The sequence below is a fragment of the Maniola hyperantus genome, chromosome 4 (assembly GCF_902806685.2).
Source record: "Maniola hyperantus chromosome 4, iAphHyp1.2, whole genome shotgun sequence".
Lineage (NCBI taxonomy): Eukaryota > Metazoa > Arthropoda > Insecta > Lepidoptera > Nymphalidae > Maniola > Maniola hyperantus.
The window spans coordinates 13,529,994-13,552,065 of NC_048539.1; the positions used below are offsets into that span (position 1 = coordinate 13,529,994).

The 22,072-nt window shown below is 39.5% G+C and overlaps 2 protein-coding genes across 8 annotated transcripts in view; one reads left to right on the forward strand and one right to left on the reverse strand.

Moving 5' to 3' along the window:
* The window catches only part of LOC117996821 (seminal metalloprotease 1-like), a 29,093-nt gene that overhangs the window by 2,322 nt on the left and 4,699 nt on the right, over positions 1-22,072 (forward strand). Inside the window, exon 1 of one of the 4 annotated variants that reach the window (XM_069498043.1) lies at positions 9,594-10,041. The exons of 2 other annotated variants lie outside the window; for them this stretch is intronic. Coding sequence is in view for 1 of the 2 variants with exons in the window: in XM_069498042.1 (XP_069354143.1) it covers positions 21,593-21,722 (130 nt within the window). In the remaining variant the exon portion in view is untranslated. Of the gene's footprint in view, positions 1-9,593; positions 10,042-20,993; positions 21,723-22,072 lie in introns of those variants that run through there. One more of the 4 variants, XM_069498042.1, reaches the window with a different exon arrangement.
* Positions 113-21,895, reverse strand: LOC117996964 (paired mesoderm homeobox protein 1-like). 4 transcript variants are annotated; one of them, XM_069498039.1, is made up of 3 exons: positions 21,788-21,895; positions 1,558-2,075; positions 113-589 (listed from the first exon to the last, which is right to left on the reverse strand). In XM_069498039.1, exons 2-3 carry the CDS (start codon positions 1,957-1,959, stop codon positions 113-115), a joined length of 879 nt encoding a protein of 292 aa, XP_069354140.1. In that variant the 5' UTR covers positions 1,960-2,075; positions 21,788-21,895. The 4 variants fall into 4 exon arrangements, with proteins under 4 accessions (XP_069354140.1, XP_034841004.1, XP_069354139.1 ...); XM_034985113.2 differs by lacking the exon at positions 21,788-21,895 and adding an exon at positions 4,836-5,014; XM_069498038.1 differs by lacking the exon at positions 21,788-21,895 and adding an exon at positions 4,736-5,014 and having other exon boundaries at positions 1,558-2,072.

Below are 22,072 nucleotides of genomic sequence, written 5' to 3' on the forward strand. Positions count from 1 at the left end.
AGGCATCTACTGTTGTAGGTACCTAGGTAAAGGGGATAGGGTTGTAGAAATTAAATAAAAGAATAATAAAATAAAATATTTTTTTGTATTCCTGTTTTCAGTGGAAATCATTTTATAAAGTTATATTGTTTATACTGAAATCATGGGGCCTAAGTCTCAAATTCAAATTATAGGAGCTGTGATGTGCTGGTTGCAGAGTTCCACTGTAACTGCCTAATAAAGCACACGATCCATAGCCATTATCAGTAGAGGTTCCATAATTTGGCACATTTTGTCCCATTAGCGCGTTCGAGTTTGGCACATACTGCCTATTCCCTACATTTTGCATCATTAACGTATAATCGTTTTGGTACAATCCTGAATTACCTATCGGTAACCCGAGGTTGAAGTTCAGGTTGTTTGTTTGGAAGTGGTGTAACCACGGTTCCTTTGGGTTTCGGTTGTACTCTTGCCGAGGGTCTACTGATTGAGGAATACCAATAGGAACTGGCACTGGTTCTGGTGAACTCTGGCTAGTTGATGTTCTGTGTGAGGATAATGCCGACCTTTCATTTCTTCGGAATTTGGCACGCCTGTTTTGAAACCAAACCTGAAAGAAAATTACTTATTACTTATGCTTAGGTATATTTTTTTTAAACTCGGGGTTCGGGATGATCGTATGTATTTAGGTTTTAAAGGTACCTATCTCGACTATTTGCAACAGATACGTATTGAACAAAATGTTAAGTTGGACCCCTATGCCAAGCCCTGCCTGCAAAGCCCTGGTGGTATTTGCGTAATGTCAATGGTGTAATTTGACGACCTCCCTGGCGCAGTGGTGAGCGCTGTGGTCTTAATAGTGGGAGGTCCCGGGTTCGATTCCTGGCAGGGGTTTGGAATTTTATAATTTCTAAATTTCTGGTCTGGTCTGGTGGGAGGCTTCGGCCGTGGCTAGTTACCACCCTACCGGCAAAGCCGTGCCGCCAAGCGATTTAGCGTTCCGGTACGATGCCGTGTAGAAACCAAAGGGGTATGGGTTTAATAAAAACTGCCATACCCCTTCCAGGTTAGCCCGCTATCATCTTAGACTGCATCATCACTTACCACCAGGTGAGATTGCAGTCAAGGGCTAACTTGTATCTGAATTTAAAAAAAAAAAAAAAATGTGTGCACTGTGCACTAACAATGATCGCAAAACAAGAAGTTTCAACGGGGTGCTTTGTCCAGTCATAGAATAACAATCAAATACACTGGCCCACAGCTCAAAAATCAGTTTTTGTATAGTATGCGCCTCGTGTTCTAATTGAACTACCTACTTAGGTAGTACCTATATTTTGTTTAATAGGTACCTACGTAGAATTCAACAGTATATGGAGAGACAATATAGTCCGGACGGCTTTGACCTCGTGGTAAATGACGAACACCCTTTCAATATAGGTCCCGGATTTACCGGGGCCGGCTCGGGTCGCTCCCTCATCCCTCCCGTACCACACGATTGCTCTGTCAAAGCGGATTCGTCGAACCTCTGTAATAATATGTAGGTAATAACAAGCTTCAAGTAAAATAAGTTATATTTACCTGTACTCTAGCTTCAGTCAAATTGACTCTCGACGCCAAATCTTCTCTCACAAACGCATCGGGATAGTGCGTCTTTTCAAACACTTTTTCCAACGCAGCCAATTGTTGACTAGTGAATGTTGTTCTATTTCTTCTAGGTTTCTTTCTTTCATCCGCTTTTCCATCCTTTTCTTCTTCTGACTCTTTTCGAACTTCCTTCTCTTTCAGACCTTTGGCTTCATCAAATTTTCGCCTCATGTCCTCATACGCTAAATAATCTACAGGCTTAATGTATTGTCTTTGGAAATCTTTGGGATACCATGCAAGGTCGTTTTGGTAACTTGTGTCGTAGTTAGTGCTAATTTGTCGTCCTGCTGTGAGGTGGTGGAGTCTTAACAGACTGTCTTCGTGGCATTTAATCATTTGGTATAGATTGTGATTGTTTTCTGGATAGTTTGAAGCGTTTAAGTTGAAGGTGGCTTGCGCTTGGCCCTTTGCTTCGTAGTTCTTAGTTATAGAGTCTTTCCCATTTATTCCTTCTGTAACAATTGAACACTTTTGTCATTGGTTCATTAGTTGCATATCATGTACAAGAACCTTGATATATTTAAGGCACATTGCCGGAAGAATCTCCGGAAACTTTGAGGAGTAGGTACCTAGGGGAGGGAACACTCCGCACAGCCCCCGATACGGTGAGGATGTGCAGGACGTCCTCCCGCCTCATACCCTGTTTGTCATCTCAACCTGTCGCGGACTATAGTTGGTAACGTGCAAAGTGAAGGGAAAATGGTAAGAGGGCGTAGACCTATGTAGTTCTGTATGTTGGTCCGATCAAATCAACACCACACTCGATACACAGCTGTCCTCGTAGACAGGACAGATCAAAATTGCATAACATCATGAAGAAGATGATCTGTGATAAAGACTACGATCCTCGGCATTGGGGAATTGTCCAATGTAAAAACTAACAACTTGTGTTGGCCTTGTGATGTCTAGGTCTAACGAAGGATAGAAAGCAAAGTCTCTCATAAAAGGAATTCAAGAACCAAATTACAACGTTGTTTTCTCGATTGAATTGACATTGGCGGGATTATTGCGGACTACAAAACCGCAGTACTAGAGCCATAGAGAAGAAAAGAAGAAATAAGGCCGGCCATACACGGACTGCTCGAGCGGTTAGCCAGTGATCAACATTCACGGACCGCTCTTGCAGTCAGAGTCAACAGCTTGAAGCTGCCATCGAGCAGTTAGGTTAACTGCTCGATGGCAGCTTCAAGCAATTTCAATACGGGCGGGAAGCGTACGCGACGTGGAATGAGGAGCGCGGGCGGAGGTAACTGCACGAGAGCGGTCGACAGCTCGAGCAGTCAGTGTATGCCTGGCGACTGCTTGACCGCCCAAGCGCCCGAAGCAGTTGCAACTGCTTGAGCGGTTCGTGTATGTACGTACGTAGAAGTCTGTAGTTCAATACGCAGTCGCAGCTTGAAGCAGTCCATCCTGACTGCTTCAAGCTGTCCGTGTATGGCTGGTCTAAGACAAAGAATCACTTCAGTTTCAGGCATTTCAGCGTGTTAGATTATATTATATACGGTTCAGCAGACGGCGTGTGTGTACCATTGTATTGCGGATATTCACGCAACAATATCAGTTACATACACGTCACACGTGCTATTGATTTAGCCGTTAGTAGGCTTAGTAGATTTTACATCTTCACAACGTTGATAGTATTCGAGCGTCGAAATACTTCAGCGTTAAAGAAAAATGAAGCGGTGAGAGCCTAGTAGCCTACGTTCGCCTTCTTTTCGGGAGGTCGGGGGATCGATCCCGGGCATGCACCTCTAACTTTTCGGAGTTAATGTGCGTTTTAAAAATAATTAAAAATCACTTGCTTAAAAGGTGAAGGAAAACATCGATGAGGAAACCTGCATGCCTGAGAATTCTTCATGTTCTCAAAGGTGTGAGAAGTCTATCAATCCGCATTGGGCATTATGTCATGCGAGCATAAATAAAATAAACTAGAAATCAAAGCGTGTACCTAGCTCGCCCGACTTCAAGATACATACACGTGTGGAAACAAAAGTTATTTTTTACTTTGTAGAGGTTTTGAAAGTAGGTTTCAAAAAAAAAACGTTATTTTGTTTCGACGGTCGAATTCTATCAACGTTGGTGAGGTGTAAAATCTTATACTAAGCAGCTCATCTAGAAGAAAGATCCAAGGCTCCTACTCAAATTTAAACTTCAACCACCTTTTTAGGCATCAATTCCACTACCAGAGTTATACATACTGATTTCTTATTTCAGAGTTCTGCGTTCATCATCATCATGATCAACTAATCGTCGCATCGGCTCACCTCTGCACTGAGCACGGGTTTCCTCTCAGATGAGAAGGATTTGGCTATAGTCCCTTGAGAACATAAAGGAGAACTGTCAGGCATAGTCTACAGATTTTATCACGATGTTTTCATTCGCCACTGAAGCAAATGATATAGTTTCGTGACTGGGATCGAATTAAGACTAGCGCTTGGCTGCAATCAGACCTGGTGGCTGGTGGCAAGTGATGATGCAGCCTAAGATGGAGCGCAATTGCCTTGCCTTGAAGATCCCTAGAAGTGTTAGAACTTTCAGTCTGGTAAGTGGTAGGTACCTACCTGCTGTTAGGCCACTTTCTACTGGCCGCCATTACTAGATTAGATACTACTAGCGACCCGCCCCAGCTTCGCACGGGTAGCTTATTACAATTTTCGTAGGGATCTCTATTTATTTTTTGAAAATAAAATATAGCCTATGTGACTTAGGTACGTATAATGTAGCTTTCTACTGGTGAAAGAATTTTCAAAATCGGTTCAGTACCTAGTTCCAGAGATTACTTCCTACAAACAAACTTACAAACTTTATACATACTTCTTTATAATCAGGGTAGTAACCCTTATTATAAAATGTGAAAGTGTGTTTGTTTGTTGGTTTGGCCTTCAATCACGTCGCAACGGTGCAACGGATTGACGTGATTTTTTGCATAAAGACCAGGGAGAGTGACATAGGCTACTTTTTATCCCGGAAAATCAAAGAATTCCCACGGGATTTTTAAAAAACCTAATTCCACGCGGACGAGGTCGCTGGCATCAGCTAGTAGGTACGTATTATAGTATGGATTAGTAGTGATAGATTACGTAAGATAAAAAAATAATACAAGGAAACTTACCTTTACATTGATCCATTTAATAATTGAAGTAATTGTACTATCATCACTCTTTTCTTAGCATTTTTTGTACATTAAAATATTGCATTTAAAACTTCCCTACATATCAAAAGCAATGTCACTATCGATTCAAATAAACGCCGATGTCCAGTTCAACTCCAATCGAAATACATGTAATAATTGTTATTAATTCACCACCTTATTGAATTACTATAATTAAATAATTCAACTAACTCGGTCTAATGTGCGAACTAATGGAGTTTCTACTGTGATCTGGCTCCTTCGTTACACGATCCCGAAAACGACATGTGTGTGGTGCGAAAAAACGCCGTGTAAACAACCCTGAAAGAATACTCCCACTTTTGAAATGATAAATTCAATCTCAAGTTTATTTCTATTCAAATAAAGTATAAATTTCATTAACAACATAATGATTATAAAATTCGAATTGAACTATTGAAAAGTAAACCTTAATTTTATTACAGGTTGAATCTGTTTCGGAACGAATTGGGATGAATGGGAGTTTCACTGATACATTTTGTTAAGAATACAGGCGTGTCTTCCCTTTGCCAGCCCAGTTTAAAAAAAAAGAATTGAGCGGGAAACAATTTTGAGACACGATAATTGACACGTCTAGTCGTATTATTTATAGCTAAGAAAATTAACATAAACCGTTTACGTAATTGGTTTTGAAAAGTTTATGTGTTTGAGGTACGCTACGGATGTGAAAATATTGTTTTTATAGCCGTAAAATTAGATATAAGGGAGAAAATGAACAATGAGGGAAAACATTATATCGAAGCGTATCTGATTCTGTACCAAATCACGAAAATCAAGTGAATAGGTAGGCAGTTTGCATTTAATATTACGTTTATGGGGCTGCCTGACGTGTCCGTGTCGGGCAAAAGTCCCATGAAAATTAAGATTAGAAAAATAAACCGGCCAAGTGCGAGTCAGGCTCGCACACTGAGGGTTCCGTACTACAGTCGTATTTTTTCGACATTTTGCACGATAATTAAAAAACTATGATGCATTATTAAAATAAATAAAAATCTGTTTTAGAATGCACAGGTAAAGCCCTTTCATATTATGATACCCCACTTTTGATATAATTATCTTACTTCGAATATTGAAAATGAAAATACTAATTATTAGTTCATGACCACAATTTAATTTTTTTTTGTGTGATCTAACCCTAAATTCTAGGTCAACGGGAAGTACCCTGTAGGTTTCTTGACAGACAGACAGGCAGACAACAAAGTGATCCTATAAGAGTTCCGTTATTCCTTTTGAGGTACGGAACCCTAATAAGTAGCTGCTGTACCTAGCATGGATTAGGATTCTGGAATAAAAGACAGCTAAGTAGATGTTTTGTCATTATAACTTTTATTTATCAAGCCACATTAAAAATCATAAAAACTTAAGTAGGTACAAATAGAAAAATAAATAATACTTAAGGTTCGTACGCACCTAAGCGGCGCGGCGCGGCGCTTCAGTGAGCTTCACGTCGCGGCACAGAGCTTCAAAATATCATTTCTATCATTTTGTATGGCGCATATCGCACTAGAGCGGCGCGGCGCGGCGCTTCACCGCGCGTTGCCGCGCGGCACGGCTGGAGAGAATATTTTGAAGCGCACCGAAGCGACGCGCAGTGCAGTGACGCTAGTGCGACATACCCAGCGGCGCGGCGCGGCGCTTCAGTATGCGTACGTCGCTCGAATAAGATACACGCGCATCTTGTTAGGTATTTAAAGTACAGGCAAGAATCGGCAAGATAGACCTCAAAATAAATAACGTAGGTTTAATTTTTGACACATGACGTGTTCCTCATGCTCTTAGAAGTATATCCTCAAAGGTCCCAACCCCTAGGAAGTCGGCTTCCCCCCTTCCCAGTGTCTAAATGTATAAATGTCTCTCCGAGCGTTATGAGAAAACATCAATGGTAAAAATAATCCTGATTAAATAACTATAATATATTATGTACATAATATTATACCTACCTACTTCATCTAGGTAGAATTAATAGTTTCGGAAATATGCCTACCTATTGTTGTACTTGTGTTTATATTATACTAGCTTATGCCCGCGACGTCGTCCGCGTGGACTACACAAATCTCGAACCCCTATTTTACCCCCTTAGGGGTTGAATTTTCATAAATCCCTTTTTAGCGGATGTCTACGTCATATTAGCTAGTTAGCTAGCCAGCATGCCAAATTTCAGCCCGATCCGTCAAGTAGTTTGAGCTGTGCGTTGATAGATCAGTCAGTCAGTCACCTTTTTCTTTTATATAGGTATTTAGATATAATATGTACCTGTGTTTACCTGCCTATTTTATATATTCTATTGCACATAAAACAAAGACATTTTGCGAAAATGCTTTTTCTAATGTAATTTCCACAGAACCTAAGGGACTAGCTGATGCCCGCAACTTCGTTCGCGTAGATGTAGGTTTTTTAAAAATCCCGTGGAAACTTTTTGATTTTCGGGATAAAACTAGCCTATGTGTAGGTACACATAGGCTACTTTTATCCTACAGGGTATAATCTATCTCAGGTATATAGGTACTAGTAGGTGATTCCCGGAAATGTGCTCACCTATAGAAAAATCTAAATCCACGCGGACGAAGTCGCAGGCATCATCTAGTTGCATTTTTTTTTAGATTTTTAATCCCGTGTGAACTCTTTGATTTTCCGGGATAAAAAGTTGCCTACCTCTGTCAATTCCCGGAATGCAAGCTACCTCTGGTCCAAACTTCATATAAATGGGCCTTTAACAATCCTGTGGAAATTCTTTCATTTTCCAGGATAAAAAGTAGCCTGTCCTTCCCCGGGATGTAATTCAACTTTGTAACAAATTTCATCAAATTCGGTTAAGCTGTTGAGCCGTCAAAAGCTAGTAGATAGACAGACAAATACACTTTTGCGTTGATAATAATATAAGTATGGATATGCATAAATATTTTTTTATAATTTCCATAAAAACTATCATCATCATCATCATCATCAACCAATAGATATGTCCACTGCTGGACATAGGTTTCTTGTAGGATTATATTACCGACCTGTGTGGTATACCTATTGTTTCTAATGTAATTTCCACAAAAACTATTAGTCAATAGCATAAAGAATTTTGTCTTCGACATTCTGAAGTAAATGTGAAATGGTACAGAGTCATTAAGAAGGCGAGGAAACAAAATGTGATATCCTTCTTGATAGCGTGACTTTGGTATGTCAGCAATCCATTTCTTCTTCTTTTTTAGGGTTCCGTACCTCAAAAGGAAAAACGGAACTCTTATAGGATCACTTTGTTGTCTGTCTGTCTGTCTGTCTGTCTGTCTGTCTGTCTGTCTGTCTGTCTGTCTGTCCGTCTGTCTGTCAAGAAACCTACAGGGTACTTCCCGTTGACCTAGAGTCATGAAATTTGGCAGGTAGGTAGATCTTATAGCTGACATTTGGGGAAAAATCTGAAAACCGTGAATTTAGGGTTAGATCACACAAAAAAAATTAAATTGTGGTCATGAACTAATAATTAGTATTTTCAACTTTCGAAGTGAGTGACTATACCAAGTGGGGTATCATATGAAAGGTCTTCACCTGTACATTCTAAAACAGATTTTTATTTATTTTTATGCATCATAGTTTTTGAATTATCGAAATCATACGAATGTAGTACGGAACCCTCATTGCGCGAGCCTGACTCGCACTTGGCCGGTTTTTTCTCTTCGATAATTCGTTCTTCTTCTGCACAACAAAGAAATAATAATCAAATCCTCTTCACTGTCGCTCATCTTGCGACGTTGTTGCTCGTACGCGAACGGGTGTAAAAGTGACGCGCAAGTGACGCGAGCTGCCGCGTACTGAAGTTGTAGTGCGGTAGGCACCGTCGAGCGGCCTGAGGTGAAGCGTTCTGCAGTCGGACTGAAGCGCCGCGCCGCGCCGCTCAGGTGCGTACGAACCTTTAAAGGTTTGTACGCACCTGAGCGGCGCGGCGCGGCGCTTCAGCGAGCTGCACGTCGCGGCACAGAGCTTCAAAATATCATTTCTATCATTTTGTATGGCGCATATCGCACTAGAGCGGCGCTGCACAGCGCTTCACCACGCTTCACCGCGCGTTGCCGCGCGTCACATCTGGAGAGAATATTTTGAAGCGCAGCGAAGCGACGCGCAGTGCAGTGACGCTAGTGCGACATACCCAGCGGCGCGGCGCGGCGCTTCAGTATGCGTACGTCGCTCGAATAAGATACACGCGCATCTTGTTAGGTATTTAAAGTACAGGCAAGAATCGGCAAGATAGACCTCAAAATAAATAACGTAGGTTTAATTTTTGGCACATGACGTGTTCCTCATGCGCTTAGAAGTATATCCTCAAAGGTCCCAACCCCTAGGATGTCGGCTTCCCCCCTTCCCAGTGTCTAAATGTATAAATGTCTCTCCGAGCGTTATGAGAAAACATCAATGGTAAAAATAATCCTGATTAAATAACTATAATATATTATGTACATATTATACCTACCTACTTCATCTAGGTAGAATTAATAGTTTCGGAAATATGCCTACCTATTGTTGTACTTGTGTTTATATTATACTAGCTTATGCCCGCGACGTCGTCCGCGTGGACTACACAAATCTCGAACCCCTATTTTAGGGTTCCGTACCTCAAAAGGAAAAACGGAACTCTTATAGGATCACTTTGTTGTCTGTCTGTCTGTCTGTCTGTCTGTCCGTCTGTCAAGAAACCTACAGGGTACTTCCCGTTGACCTAGAATCATGAAATTTGGCAGGTAGGTAGATCTTATTGCTGACATTTGGGGAAAAATCTGAAAACCGTGAATTTAGGGTTAGATCACACAAAAAAAATTAAATTGTGGTCATGAACTAATAATTAGTATTTTCAACTTTCGAAGTGAGTGACTATACCAAGTGGGGTATCATATGAAAGGTCTTCACCTGTACATTCTAAAACAGATTTTTATTTATTTTTATGCATCATATTTTTTGAATTATCGTGCAAAATGTCGAAAAAATACGACTGTAGTACGGAACCCTCAATGCGCGAGCCTGACTCGCACTTGGCCGGTTTTTTCTCTTCGATAATTCGTTCTTCTTCTGCACAACAAAGAAATAATAATCAAATCCTCTTCACTGTCGCTCATCTTGCGACGTTGTTGCTCGTACGCGAACGGGTATAAAAGTGACGCGCAAGTGACGCGAGGTGCCGCGTACTGAAGTTGTAGTGCGGTAGGCACCGTCGAGCGGCCTGAGGTGACTCGTTCTGCAGTCGGACTGAAGCGCCGCGCCGCGCCGCTCAGGTGCGTACGAACCTTAAGTCGTATTAGAATTCAGTAGGTAGTTCTGTAAATGAGTCGGAGTATCTACCTACTTATCTATGTAATAAATAGAACTTTCAAGTTTTAATCTATGGCACTAACTACTTACTTCGCACCTTTAAACACATTGGTAGGTAAAAGATGGCTGCTTTAAAAAAGCTGTTCTGTTTGTCGGGCTTTTTACAGACGGAAGTAATATTCGCGTTACTTCCGTCCAAATAAAGGACTGAGCCTAACTAAGTACTCTCAAAAACCGCGCCTAAAGAATCTTTACCTAGATCTAAGTACCCTTCAAAAACTTTTTTATGGCATTTTCATCAATTTCATCTGCTTGTAATTCAACGATTTATTATAATTATCTGTGTGCTTAGTATAAGATTTTACATCTCACGTTGACGTTGGTAGAGTTCGTGCGTCGATACACAATAACGTCACACTAAAATGGACCTGAAATTCCGTGGTTTAAAGTCTACATCTCCAGAGCATGAATCTTCTACATCTCAACTAGACGCAAAGTCCATGTCTCTACAGATAAAAGTATGGGAAAAAGGTTTTCTGATATTCTCAGTACGGCAACGATTTTAATTTTGCAAGTTTCCGTTTGGAACGCTGCACGCTGATTGTAAGTGTATAGACAAACTTGTGCTTGTGAACGCTGAATAGTGCTTCGACTCTTGAACTCTATCAACGCTGGCAGAGTGAAATGGAGTGAAGGAGCTTTCGGTTTGATCCTGAATCGACATCTGTCAATTACCTACAATATATTTGAGCACTTTAATACGGCCAATGAGAGATTGCGTTTTTGACATCTTTCAGTTAAATACAAAATAATAAGTAGTTAATTGTGTGCTCTCTTGCACACATTACTTTGATATCTGAGAACGAAACGTCAAAAACGCAATCTCTTTTTGGCTCTACAACAGTGGTGAAGTGAAATCAAAGATTAAAAACTAAGTAGGTACTAAGATATAGTACTAAGTATAGTTGAAAACTCTTTGTCACGATGTTGTCACGCTACCTCAGTTCGCAACAGTTGGAACTTCTAACAAAACGTCGAGGTTAGTACGTTTGACTAAGTAGTCCCAATGTAGCTTTATTTTCCTATGATTTTATGACACCATAACCTAATATTTGACATACCTAATATTATCGTCGATTCAGGACAAACCAAGAGTTCCCTCACTCTACTCTGGTCACGCTAGCACCACATGAGTAGTGCTACTACGACGACGGCCCAATGACCATGTCTCCTGTCTAGTCGTTTCTTAGCCTACATTGATTGTCTGCCAGTGTAGATAAAGCCTCAAGCTTTTGTTACAGGCTTCATAATTATTACTGTCGTGAACTGTGACGCTGCTTAGTACTTATGAGATGTAAAATCTCATACTAAGCTCACTGATGGTGAAATTTAATGTTACCGCAGTGTAGCGTCTGCCAGTCGTCGGCGCGTACAGTCGTTTTTCGAGGTTTTACACTAATTCGATGCGACGGGTCTCCGTTCTATTCCCGGCTTGGCACACGGGAATGCAACACGACGGAAATCTTACAAAATTATACCAATTCGATTTAATTAATATGGAACTTAATACAGTTGATGTATTTTTAGTCACTAAAATTATTTTTACTTTAGATAGTAAAATTGGATAGGTAAGTTGTTAAAAAGGTAGGCACTTATATTGAAGAAAAATAACAATGCATGTACGTACTATACCTAAATGTACTTACAAAAAGCAAAACGAAAAGTCCTGACTCACTGAATGACCAGTCAGTCAGTCAGTCACCTTTTCCTTTTATAGATTTAGACTAGCCTTTCTAACAAAAAAAAAATTCTCTAAATTGGTGCAGGCGTCTTTGAGTAATCGGGAAACATACATTAAAAATTAAAACAAAGATTCCGACGAATTGAGAACCTCCATCTTTTTTGAAGTCGGTTAAAAAAGATTCCGACGAATTGAGAACCTCCTCCATTTTTGTAGTCGGTTAAAAATAGACACTAAAATTCCATCGTTCTATATTCAAAAAGCAAGCGCGCTAAAGTGTCATGGCGGCCATAATTGGGGGTGACAGTTGTCGGCGACGCTGGGCCCGACTCTGGGTTCGTTTGCGCGGGCGCGTAACGAGACAGTACTAATCTTGTCTTGTACTTTCATAATAAGAGATGGATAGACATTAAAGCGTTCATTATGAATAATGATCTAAAAATAAAATCTATGTTAGGTACCTACTTAGATTCGAGTAAGAGTATAAGATTTGGCAATTTTGATCGACCTTGGCTCTACAGCAGAGTTGACTAGAGTGAGTAAGCTGTCAAGTCTCAGTTTGATCCTGAACCGACAGCTGTCAAATACCAAGGTATTTAAGCACAAGGTGTGACGTTTCCAGTTTTCCACTCCACTTTTACTATAAGCATCTTCAAGTCAAGAGTGAATAGACAAATTAAAGGAAACGCGCTCCATATGCATCCTGCTTGCCAGCAGGTTTTGACGTCCTCCCTGGCGCAGTGGTCTTATTAGTGGGAGGTCCCGGGTTCGATTCCTGGCAGGGATTTGAAATTTTATATTTTCTAAATTTCTGGTCTGGTCTGGTGGGAGGCTTCGGCCGTTTCCATCTTAGACTGCATCGTCACTTACCACCAGGTGAGATTGCAGTCAAGGGCTAACTTGTATCTGAATAAATAAAAAAGGTCTGATTACAGCCAAGCGCTAGACTATTATCTACTCTTTTTTTAGTCGCGATAGTATAAAACTGTGCCGTCATCAAAACTTTCAATTCAGTTGTAGGTAGTAGATCCCTTTAACTGAAATGATCTAGGATAAATAATCAGAAAAGGCGTTTTTTATGTTTTTTATTCTTTTGAATAAAAAATGTGTTTTATCGAATATTAAAGTCATTTCTTTCACGAAGTACCCAGAAGTTTGTCACACAAATTAATATCACACACGACCGATCATGTATTTCGTAGGTAAGTAGGTAGGTACTCTAAGTTCCTACTCTTTTCGATTAGGTACCTACTTTATTTTTCAGAGACATACTTCTAAAGTTCTAGGCAATAAATCATAAAGCACCGTTTACACTAAATCACAATATTTTCGCCACGGTGGTCTATATTAGCGTTTACATGTTCATCTCGTACGCTTGGATGTGGGATGTAGGCCCAATAATGCGTGAACGTGGTCATTTGTCAAAATATCATCCGGTAGGGTGACCGCGATGCTTGATTTTCATGGTCAAGAACCTTTTTCATCCATAACAAGCCAAAAAAAAGTATACTTATCTATTAATAAACACAAGAAACTTTTGTTATCTATTACAAAATTCAAAGTAGGTACCTATAAGCAAACTTTCCGTAGAGTAATCTTCTTAATTCCAACGACAGCAAAGTATAATACCTATATTCTATCATAAAAGGACTAAGCCTTTTGAGCTAGTGTAGTTATAGTGAAAGTGTAGTGCTAGTGCAATTTAAAGAACACAAGAACAAAGTGTCTTCTAATAATTGACTCATAACTATAAGTCAATGGACCGATTCTTAGGTATAAGTACGTTTATAAGTTTAGGTTAATATAATATTACTCATTAGCCTTTCTCATAGGCTAGATTGTAATGATAGTAAAGTACAGTTCTCAGCACTTTATGATATAAAAAAAATCTATCATAATCACACGAAAGAAATCTGCACGGCTTTGCAGACTGTAGTCTGCAGTCTGCACGGCTTATAGTGCACTATTGAAGACTGAGCCTGATTGTTGGTCATCAATCCAACATCTAATAGAAACTTGGATTAATGGACAGTCGGATGTTGAATCGAAGAATTATTAATGGGTCCTTACTTACACGTAAAATTAAATTAAAAAATCAAGACAAATAGACCAATCACACTCGAATAATAAAAAGGCCTACATAGAGGAGTGACAGTTCTTGAATACGTTTTGTCGGTCAAAATAGATGGCTTATAACTGCATCGAATAATTAGAGACTATAACTACCCCGTACAAAAAGTCCCCCAAATCATCGGGCATCGACATTCGACAGACCGACCGGACCGCACAAAAGTATCGGGGGAGTCCTCATCGAGGAGTCCCCGAAAAAAAAAGAAGGCGAAAGTTAGAAGGCGCGTTTTAGTCCGCGCCGTACGAGATTTTATGTCTCACAAACGTTGATAGTATTCGAGTGTAGAGACACCTTCCGCGTTATAGTAAACTGGATCTTAACTGCCTTGTTTTAAAGCTTAAGTCTGTCTACACATCTACAGCCAGGGCTCCAAGCGGTAACGTTGCGAAATTATAAATCATTGGCATTGAATTTTTGACTTCAATACTTTGACGTTATTGTGTTTCGACTCTCGAATTCTAACAACGTTGGTGAGACGTAAAATCTTATACTAAGTGCACTGAGCGCTCGAGAGTGATCGCTTTCGGCGAACAATTATTATTAATGATCGCACACCATGTGCGTTGAGTCCGTGGCAAGTTCTCGGCGGGCATTTTATCTAAGCTTCGAGGATTTTTGTTCTCCGCGGACAAGGTCCCTCGTCTGCGCATGCCCTTATGGTCACAGTACCTGCGCGCGCGCACCACAATTACCGCAACTCAATACAACCATCAGTCACGTCGCCTCCACGCAACGCTTCGTCCCAACGATTAATTAAGGGTTTATTTTAACGGCATACCGAATTTAAATAAAATATTTAATTGCTCTGTGACTGAACTTAATTGTTACGGGGTACTTTTAAACGGATGAGTTGAGATGTAGTTAAATGGACCATTTTGTATTGTTATGTGGCTCTTATTAATTTATAGATCAATCAATTTTATTCACACTATATTCAAGCAATCTATTTTAGCACTAGGTAGATAGGTGGATAGAGTGGAGGTCAAATGAATCGCAGCGAGCCGCTGGACTCAGGTAGCGCGGCGCAAGACCGTGGCGTGAGGAACTGTGTAGTGTGGTTCCTTGTGTGACTATTAGATGTTCAGTGGTAGACATCTATTGGTTGATAATGATGATGCTTCTAGCACTTGCATTCCTTGCTTTAATGTTTGCAAATGTTAGCAGTGCTATTGATATAATTCTCAAAGATTATAACTGGATAGGTGGCCGAATTTGGAGATCTGAAATTTGGTCCGTATCTTCCATGCCTCGTGAAGCACGCTTAGCCCTCAGTTTCGTTATACCTATGTTTGTTACTCCTTCACGCAAAAACTACTGGACGGATTTGGCTGAAATTTGGAATGAAGATAGATTATACCCTGGATTAACACATAAGCTACTTTTTATCCCGGAAAATCAAAGAGTTCCCGCGGGATTTTGAAAAACGTAAATCCACGCGGACGAAGTCGCGGGCATTAGCTAGTCTGATAATAATACTTACAACGTAGGGTCCTAATCACTAGACGATCACGGCGAGAGTGAGAAGGGTTTTGGCCATAGTCTACCACGCTGGCCATGTGCGGACTGCGGTAGACTTCACACACCTTTGAGAACATTATGGAGAACTCTCAGGCATGCAGGTTTCCTCACGATGTTTTCCTTCATCGTCAAAGCAAGTGATATTTAATTAATTAAAGCGCACATACCTCCGAAAAGTTAGAGGTGCGTGCCCGGGATCGAACCCCCGACCTCCGATTAGAAGGTGGACGTCCTATCCACTAGGCTATCACAGCTTTCAACACCCACCCCCTACAAGAGACCTATTTCCAGCAGTGTACGTCTATTGGTTGATGATGATGATGAATAATATCATAATTATGCGAAGGCTTTGTCCGAAGAAGAACAATAATCGTTAAAACTGAAATAATATTGTTAATTGAGACCGCTTTGGTGGATGTTAGGCCTAAGCCGCGTTTAGAGGCATACAAATTAGCACCGACCTACAGTTAAGTTCGTAAAAATTGCCATAAAAACCCCGTACAATTCATCATCTCTGTTCCACCCCATTGCCAAACACTCTGGTGTTGACATTTTATTGCATTAATGGTTTTTAAAGCTAACGGGTCGTGCGATTCGCGACGCGGAAACATCCGGAAGATTGAAGAATATGTAGCATGAGGCATGCGCCGGCGCCGGCCTACAGGCTTCGATGGAAGAATTGTTTTGTTATTAGATAATTCCAAAACAAGTACTTAAGTAATTTAAAAAGTTTTCAAAAAGACCCCAACTGTTATTTGCACTCTATCTTTTTCAGCAGTCAGTGCACATTAAAGCGCATAAATCCGCCATTTTGATTTCCTCGACACAGCACAAGACTATCACGTTTACGAGCAATCCAAGATACCAAATTAAAAACATACTAAATCTATATTCACTTTTACCCACTTACTAAATCTATATTCACTTTTCTGCACTTTGCTCACTTGAATCTACTTAGATCTTTACTCTACTTAGATCAACAAAGGCAAAGTAGAAAAAGTTTGCTATTAATCATAGTTATCTGCAACTTTTATCGACCTACAAATTAACCGTGTTCTTATCATAGTGAATATTTCCTCAGGAAATCTATAATTTGTGAACGCGTTACTATAATTTTAATTGAAAACAGACCACCGTAAAAAAGCACCGGGAGTCGGGATGTCTTTTAAACTTTTTACGTGCGTAATGTCGTTAAACTTTGACACTTTTTTACGACACCGCTTATCGTTTTATCGGGTTCGTTAAGAGCATGTCACATTGAGGTGTTGGATCTCGAAACATCAAATCTCAATACATCAAAAAGCGCCTTGGTCGAAATTACTCGTACTATGATGACAAACACAAAACTCTTGTTTTGAAAATGATTGTCTCTATAATGATGATCATCATCAATCAATATTACAATAGAATAGGATGCGGTTCCTTGAATCACACCACTCCCGTAGAACGATTCGAGGCTGTCTCAAACCCGCACACAGTAATCTAAATACGGACGGTTAGGTTAATGATAACAGCAGGGTAATTGGTAAAGTTTGTTACCACTAATAAACAACAAGCTAAGTAGTTTGGTCAAAATTTAACAAAATCTTCCTTTTTATGATCCCGAGATTTAAAACACCTTGGCCCTCGCTCTCGCCCCTCATAGCTTATCCAGTATGTCAGTCAGTCTGTCCGCCATTATAGCCATTGTTTTATATCTATTAAAGCAAGCTGTAAATGGCACAGTTGACTGGTTACCACTTCGATGTACTTATTTTTTTGTTTGTACCAAAAACATTTACAATAAAGAGAAAAAGAAAGTAAAAGTGGACAGGTAAACACTTTATCTCTATAAGAGATTTCAGATTTCAGAATTATGTGAGTATAATTCTGAAATCTTCAGAATTGACAGATTTCTTTTGCTGAAGAAATCTGTCATGATACCTCCTGATCATGATACCTCCTGATCATGAAATATGACAAAAAAAATAAAAACCGACTTCGTTACACAAACACTAAAAATTGAAAAATAATTTAATTTATTACCGATTATATTATGTATACAAGAGTTAATATAGTTCCATAATAATATTTTTTGGTGCCGGTGCCAATTAGCTTTAGCTGCGCGAATCGTCTAGACTTCATATTTTTATGGGACTCCACAATGGCACCTCATTGGCACCGACCCCAAAAAATATTATTATGGAACTATATTCTCTTGTATACATAATATAATCGGTAATAAATTAAATTATTTTTCAATTTTTAGTGTTTGTGTAACGAAGTCGGTTTTTATTTTTTTTGTAAAAAATTTTTATTTCACAATTTTTAGTGGCCCCATGGAATTATGCTATGACTGGTTAAAAATCTACTGTTTACTAAGCTATTACACTGATCGCGAGCAATTTACTCTTATCCGTTGAGGAGTTCCAGTATCTATCTTCGAAGATGTTCATCAGATCTTCACCAAATTGAAATGGGACCAACTTTGAAGTATACCCTTTCAAACAAAAAAAGAATTTTCAAAATCGGTCCAGGCGTTTTCGAGTAATCGGGGAACATACATAAAAAATAAAAAAAAAAAAAAAAAAAAAAAAAAAAAGATTCCGACGAATTGAGAACCTCCTCCTTTTTTTGAAGTCGGTTAAAAAGAAGCGAAAATGATATTGCTGCTCTAATAATGTCGCAACTCACAGGTATGTCAGCGTTGCCCGTTACACTATTTTTGACAACATTCCTGGTGACATGTCCCGCGGGATTCGAAGTGCACCACTTCAGTTTTGACGTGTTTCGTTTTTGAAATGCAACTTTTTCCGTTTCTTTCACAAAAAGCTACAAACAGCTTGAAAATTATCAAGCATTTTTTGTTCCACAAAAACTAGGCCTACGAGTAAGTAAGCATAATATTGCTAGGTATTTAAAACTAGAGCTACTTATCAACATCATCATCATGACCAACACATCGCCGGTTCACTACAGAGCACGATGCGAACGGGGAACTTCACACACATTTGAAAACATTATGGAAAACTCTCAGGCATGCAGGTTTTCTCATGATATATTTCTTCACCCGTTAAAGCAAGCGATATTTTGTTACTTAAAACGCACATAACTTCGAAAAGTTAGTAGTGCGTGCCCGGGATCGAACCCCCGACTTCAGATTAGGAGGCGGACGTCCTAACCACTAGGCTATCACAGCTTGATACTACCCATACTTGTACTGATAACTAATTAATATGTATTATGTACACTGGACGGATCGGGCTGAAATTTGGCATGTAGATTATGACGTAGACATCCGCTAAGAAGGATTTTTTAAAAATTCGACTCCTAAGGGGGTAAAATAGGAGTTCGAAGTATGTGTAGTCCACGCGGACGAAGTCGCGAGCATAACCTAGTGCTAAGATAAACTTTATTGTAAAATGTAGCGAAGCAGTTCTGCAGGTTTTTGGTGTATTCATTTTATATCTACCTGAAAACCGAAGCCACAATTTCTAGTGTAAGCGATTATTATTTTTAATTAAGTTATTTATATTTCTAAATGTAGCGTTTTCTAATTTACCTAAGTAACTCCGTTTTGTACTACTTAAGTAGCTCCGACGACAATAAATTAATATGACGTATTGACACTTGAGCTTTTTTGGAAGCAAGCAGCATTCGCTGGATAGCACTCTTAGAGAATTGTCGTCGGAATAGTTTAAAATGAATATCTCAACTCTAATGTAATAATATTAAAGTAGCCACAATTGGTAATTGTTATTTGCACCTATACATTAAAGAATAATTCTAGTAAAAGTTATATCATTTGACTCAGTCGTTATCACTAGTCCTAAGTATAACAAGGATCCACGTGATCAAAGCATAAAACCATCTCATAAAATAGATACTTACCTACGGTACGCGGCCATAAGTGATGAACATCGATCTTTAGAAGGAGATAGCATATTTGTAGAGCACTGTCTCGGTCGTTGAAACCGACAAAACGTCATGTGGGTATGAGTGACAGAGACAACGCTCCACAAACCTGAAATGTCATTCTAAAGGCCGACGTTCATCACTTTCAGCCGCGTACTGTACTCTAGGTACTTACTTGTGTGTGCGGAACAGGTCGAGAAGGCAATCGGGGTATGATGAGGCGGGGGGACGCCCCGCACACCCGCACGTCACCCGTGCTATCCCGCACCGGGTTAGCGCGGGGGCTGTGCGGGTATGTGGAGCGTCCCCACCTTTATAGTTGCCATCTCAACCTGTCGCGTACTAGACACAAGTGCAAAATACAAAGTTCAAACCGTGGTAATTCAATACAGCCAACAAGTCCAACAACACAGAATCGTTTTCTCCGAATCTTTGTAAATAACCGACCACCCTCCGACGCGTATCGGTTTCAGAGACGCGCCGCCACCGACAGTCGGACACGCTGACAGCCGATACTGGACCGTGACCTGTCAACTTGTAGTGATCTCTTTAAAACTTTAATATTAAAAAAAAAAACGTTTTTAAAAAAAAAAAACGTTTTTTTTTTCATTTATTAGGATCACCAACAGCTAATCATCTACATCAAACACAAAATTAAAAATACAAAAGTTCTTAGATAAAATGACGCGCTAATTAAAGGTAATTACCGCATGCGAATAAAGTGTCAGGTAATTTTACTACTAAAATAAGTTACTTAATTAAAAAATAATAATAATAATTACATAAATAAACTCTAAACTAATAAACAAATGTAGGTAAGCAGTTCATATGGCATTAAGCAAATTACTATGGTAATTTACTTAATGCCATATGAACTGAATTCCAGAATTTAACCAGTGAGTCCGCATGTATGTCTAGCACATTGAGCTTATTATAAAGTTGACTTATTCTCGGGATTGGCGAGTTAGCACCCATAACTGTAGAGCGTTGAGGAAAAGATAAAGAAGAATTTAAAGGTTTTCTAGGATATTTCGAAGGAACCCTTAATTTAAAACTATTTGAAAGAGAAGAACAATCTATTTTGTTGTTGAAAATCTTAAATAAAAATATGAGATCGAGTTTTGTTCTACGAGTTTCTAAGGATTCCATATTAAAGAAATTTAGTCTGCTATTATAACTTCGTAGGATTTTTAATTTTTCAGCCGCAAACGTATCACCATCATCATGATCAACTAACTGAGTTTTTTTAATAATAGATATTAACTATGGGTGTGGATGGTTTCAAGGCGGCGCAATACTGTGGTGTGCCTACCTACCTAAGTGTTTACCTCTTACTATTTTTTTAAGTACCTACCTACATTATAACTGCGCACGCCAAATAATTAAAATGTTTAATTAAAGTTATGCACTAGATACGCTATCATAATAGGCTTCATAAAAGTAGGTAGGTAGATACCTAATTTTCTTAATCATGCAAATACCTCTCATTAAAAAGAGGCTGAGAACCGGAATGTCTTAAGCTCCCCGTAAGTCAACTCATATACAGTAATAAGCGTCCAGTACCTATAATTGAAAAAGAAAATTGTACCTGAAAACATTTCCTTACTGGTCAAGTACGTGTAAAACACTGATAAAGTAGGGTTCCGTAGACATCAATATTACTTAAACGGTAGCTTTTTGAAAAACTACCTGAGAAACCAAACGATCTTAAAATACAGAGCGACAAGGCTTTCTTATAATAATATTAGCTGATGCTCGCGACTTCGTCCGCGTGGAATTAGGTTTTTAAAAATCCCGTGGGAATTCTTTGATTTTCAGGGATAAAAAGTAGCCTATGTCACTCTGCAGGTCTTTATCTATACCCATGCAAAAAATCACGTCAATCGGTGGCACCGTTGCGACGTGATTGAAGGACAAACCAACAAACCAATAAACCAACAAACAAACACACTTTTGCATTTATAATAAGGGTATTGATGGGTAGTATTATGACGCACATACAGATGGACAGTATGAAACTATAAAGATTCCTTTTGCTTTGAGGAACCCTACAAAAAGATATTAAATTGCAAATTGAACAATCGAACCTTCGAAACATTTTATTGACACAATTTCCAATTTATTATCAAGTAAATGCATTCTAATTTCTACCTACTGTGTGTATATACTCGTATGATGTGTACTAAATATAAAAGTAGTTGTTCTTGTACTTTTTCATGTAGAGTAAGAAATGAAGTGGTTGGTGATTATTCTAACGTTAGCGCATGTGATGGCTAATTTGCCTTCTCCCACTGAGATTGGGACAAAAGTAGCGGTTTCCGCTGTTAAGCAATATTTGAAGAGCAAATTCAATGGTCAAGGTGAGTTAATTACTATATTGTTACTTATTAGTGGTTGAAGGCACGACAATTCATGATTTATTTACCTACTTAAGGCAGAGTGGTCCGACCGCCGACGAAGAACGAGAAACGAGTAGAACTAGAAACTTAAACGAGTTGGTGATCAGCGGGAAGCGAGTGTGTAGTTTCGACAGTTTTGTCGCCGGGCTATAAGCGAGTGTGCAAGTGCGACGAGCGATTACTCGCGCTATTCGCCTGCGCGCGCGTTACACGTGTCCAAACGCGCGAGCATCGCTGAACGAATATCGCTGAGCGAGTTTATTTTTTAAAGCTCGTCGCTCAGCGACATAACTAGTAAAGCGAGTCATCGC

Coding starts and splice junctions, on each gene's coding strand:
- LOC117996964 (XM_034985112.2), bottom strand. Junction 590..1,557: donor TGACTGAAGCTAGAGTACAG/GTAAATATAACT, acceptor ATTTTCTTTCAG/GTTTGGTTTCAAAACAGGCG.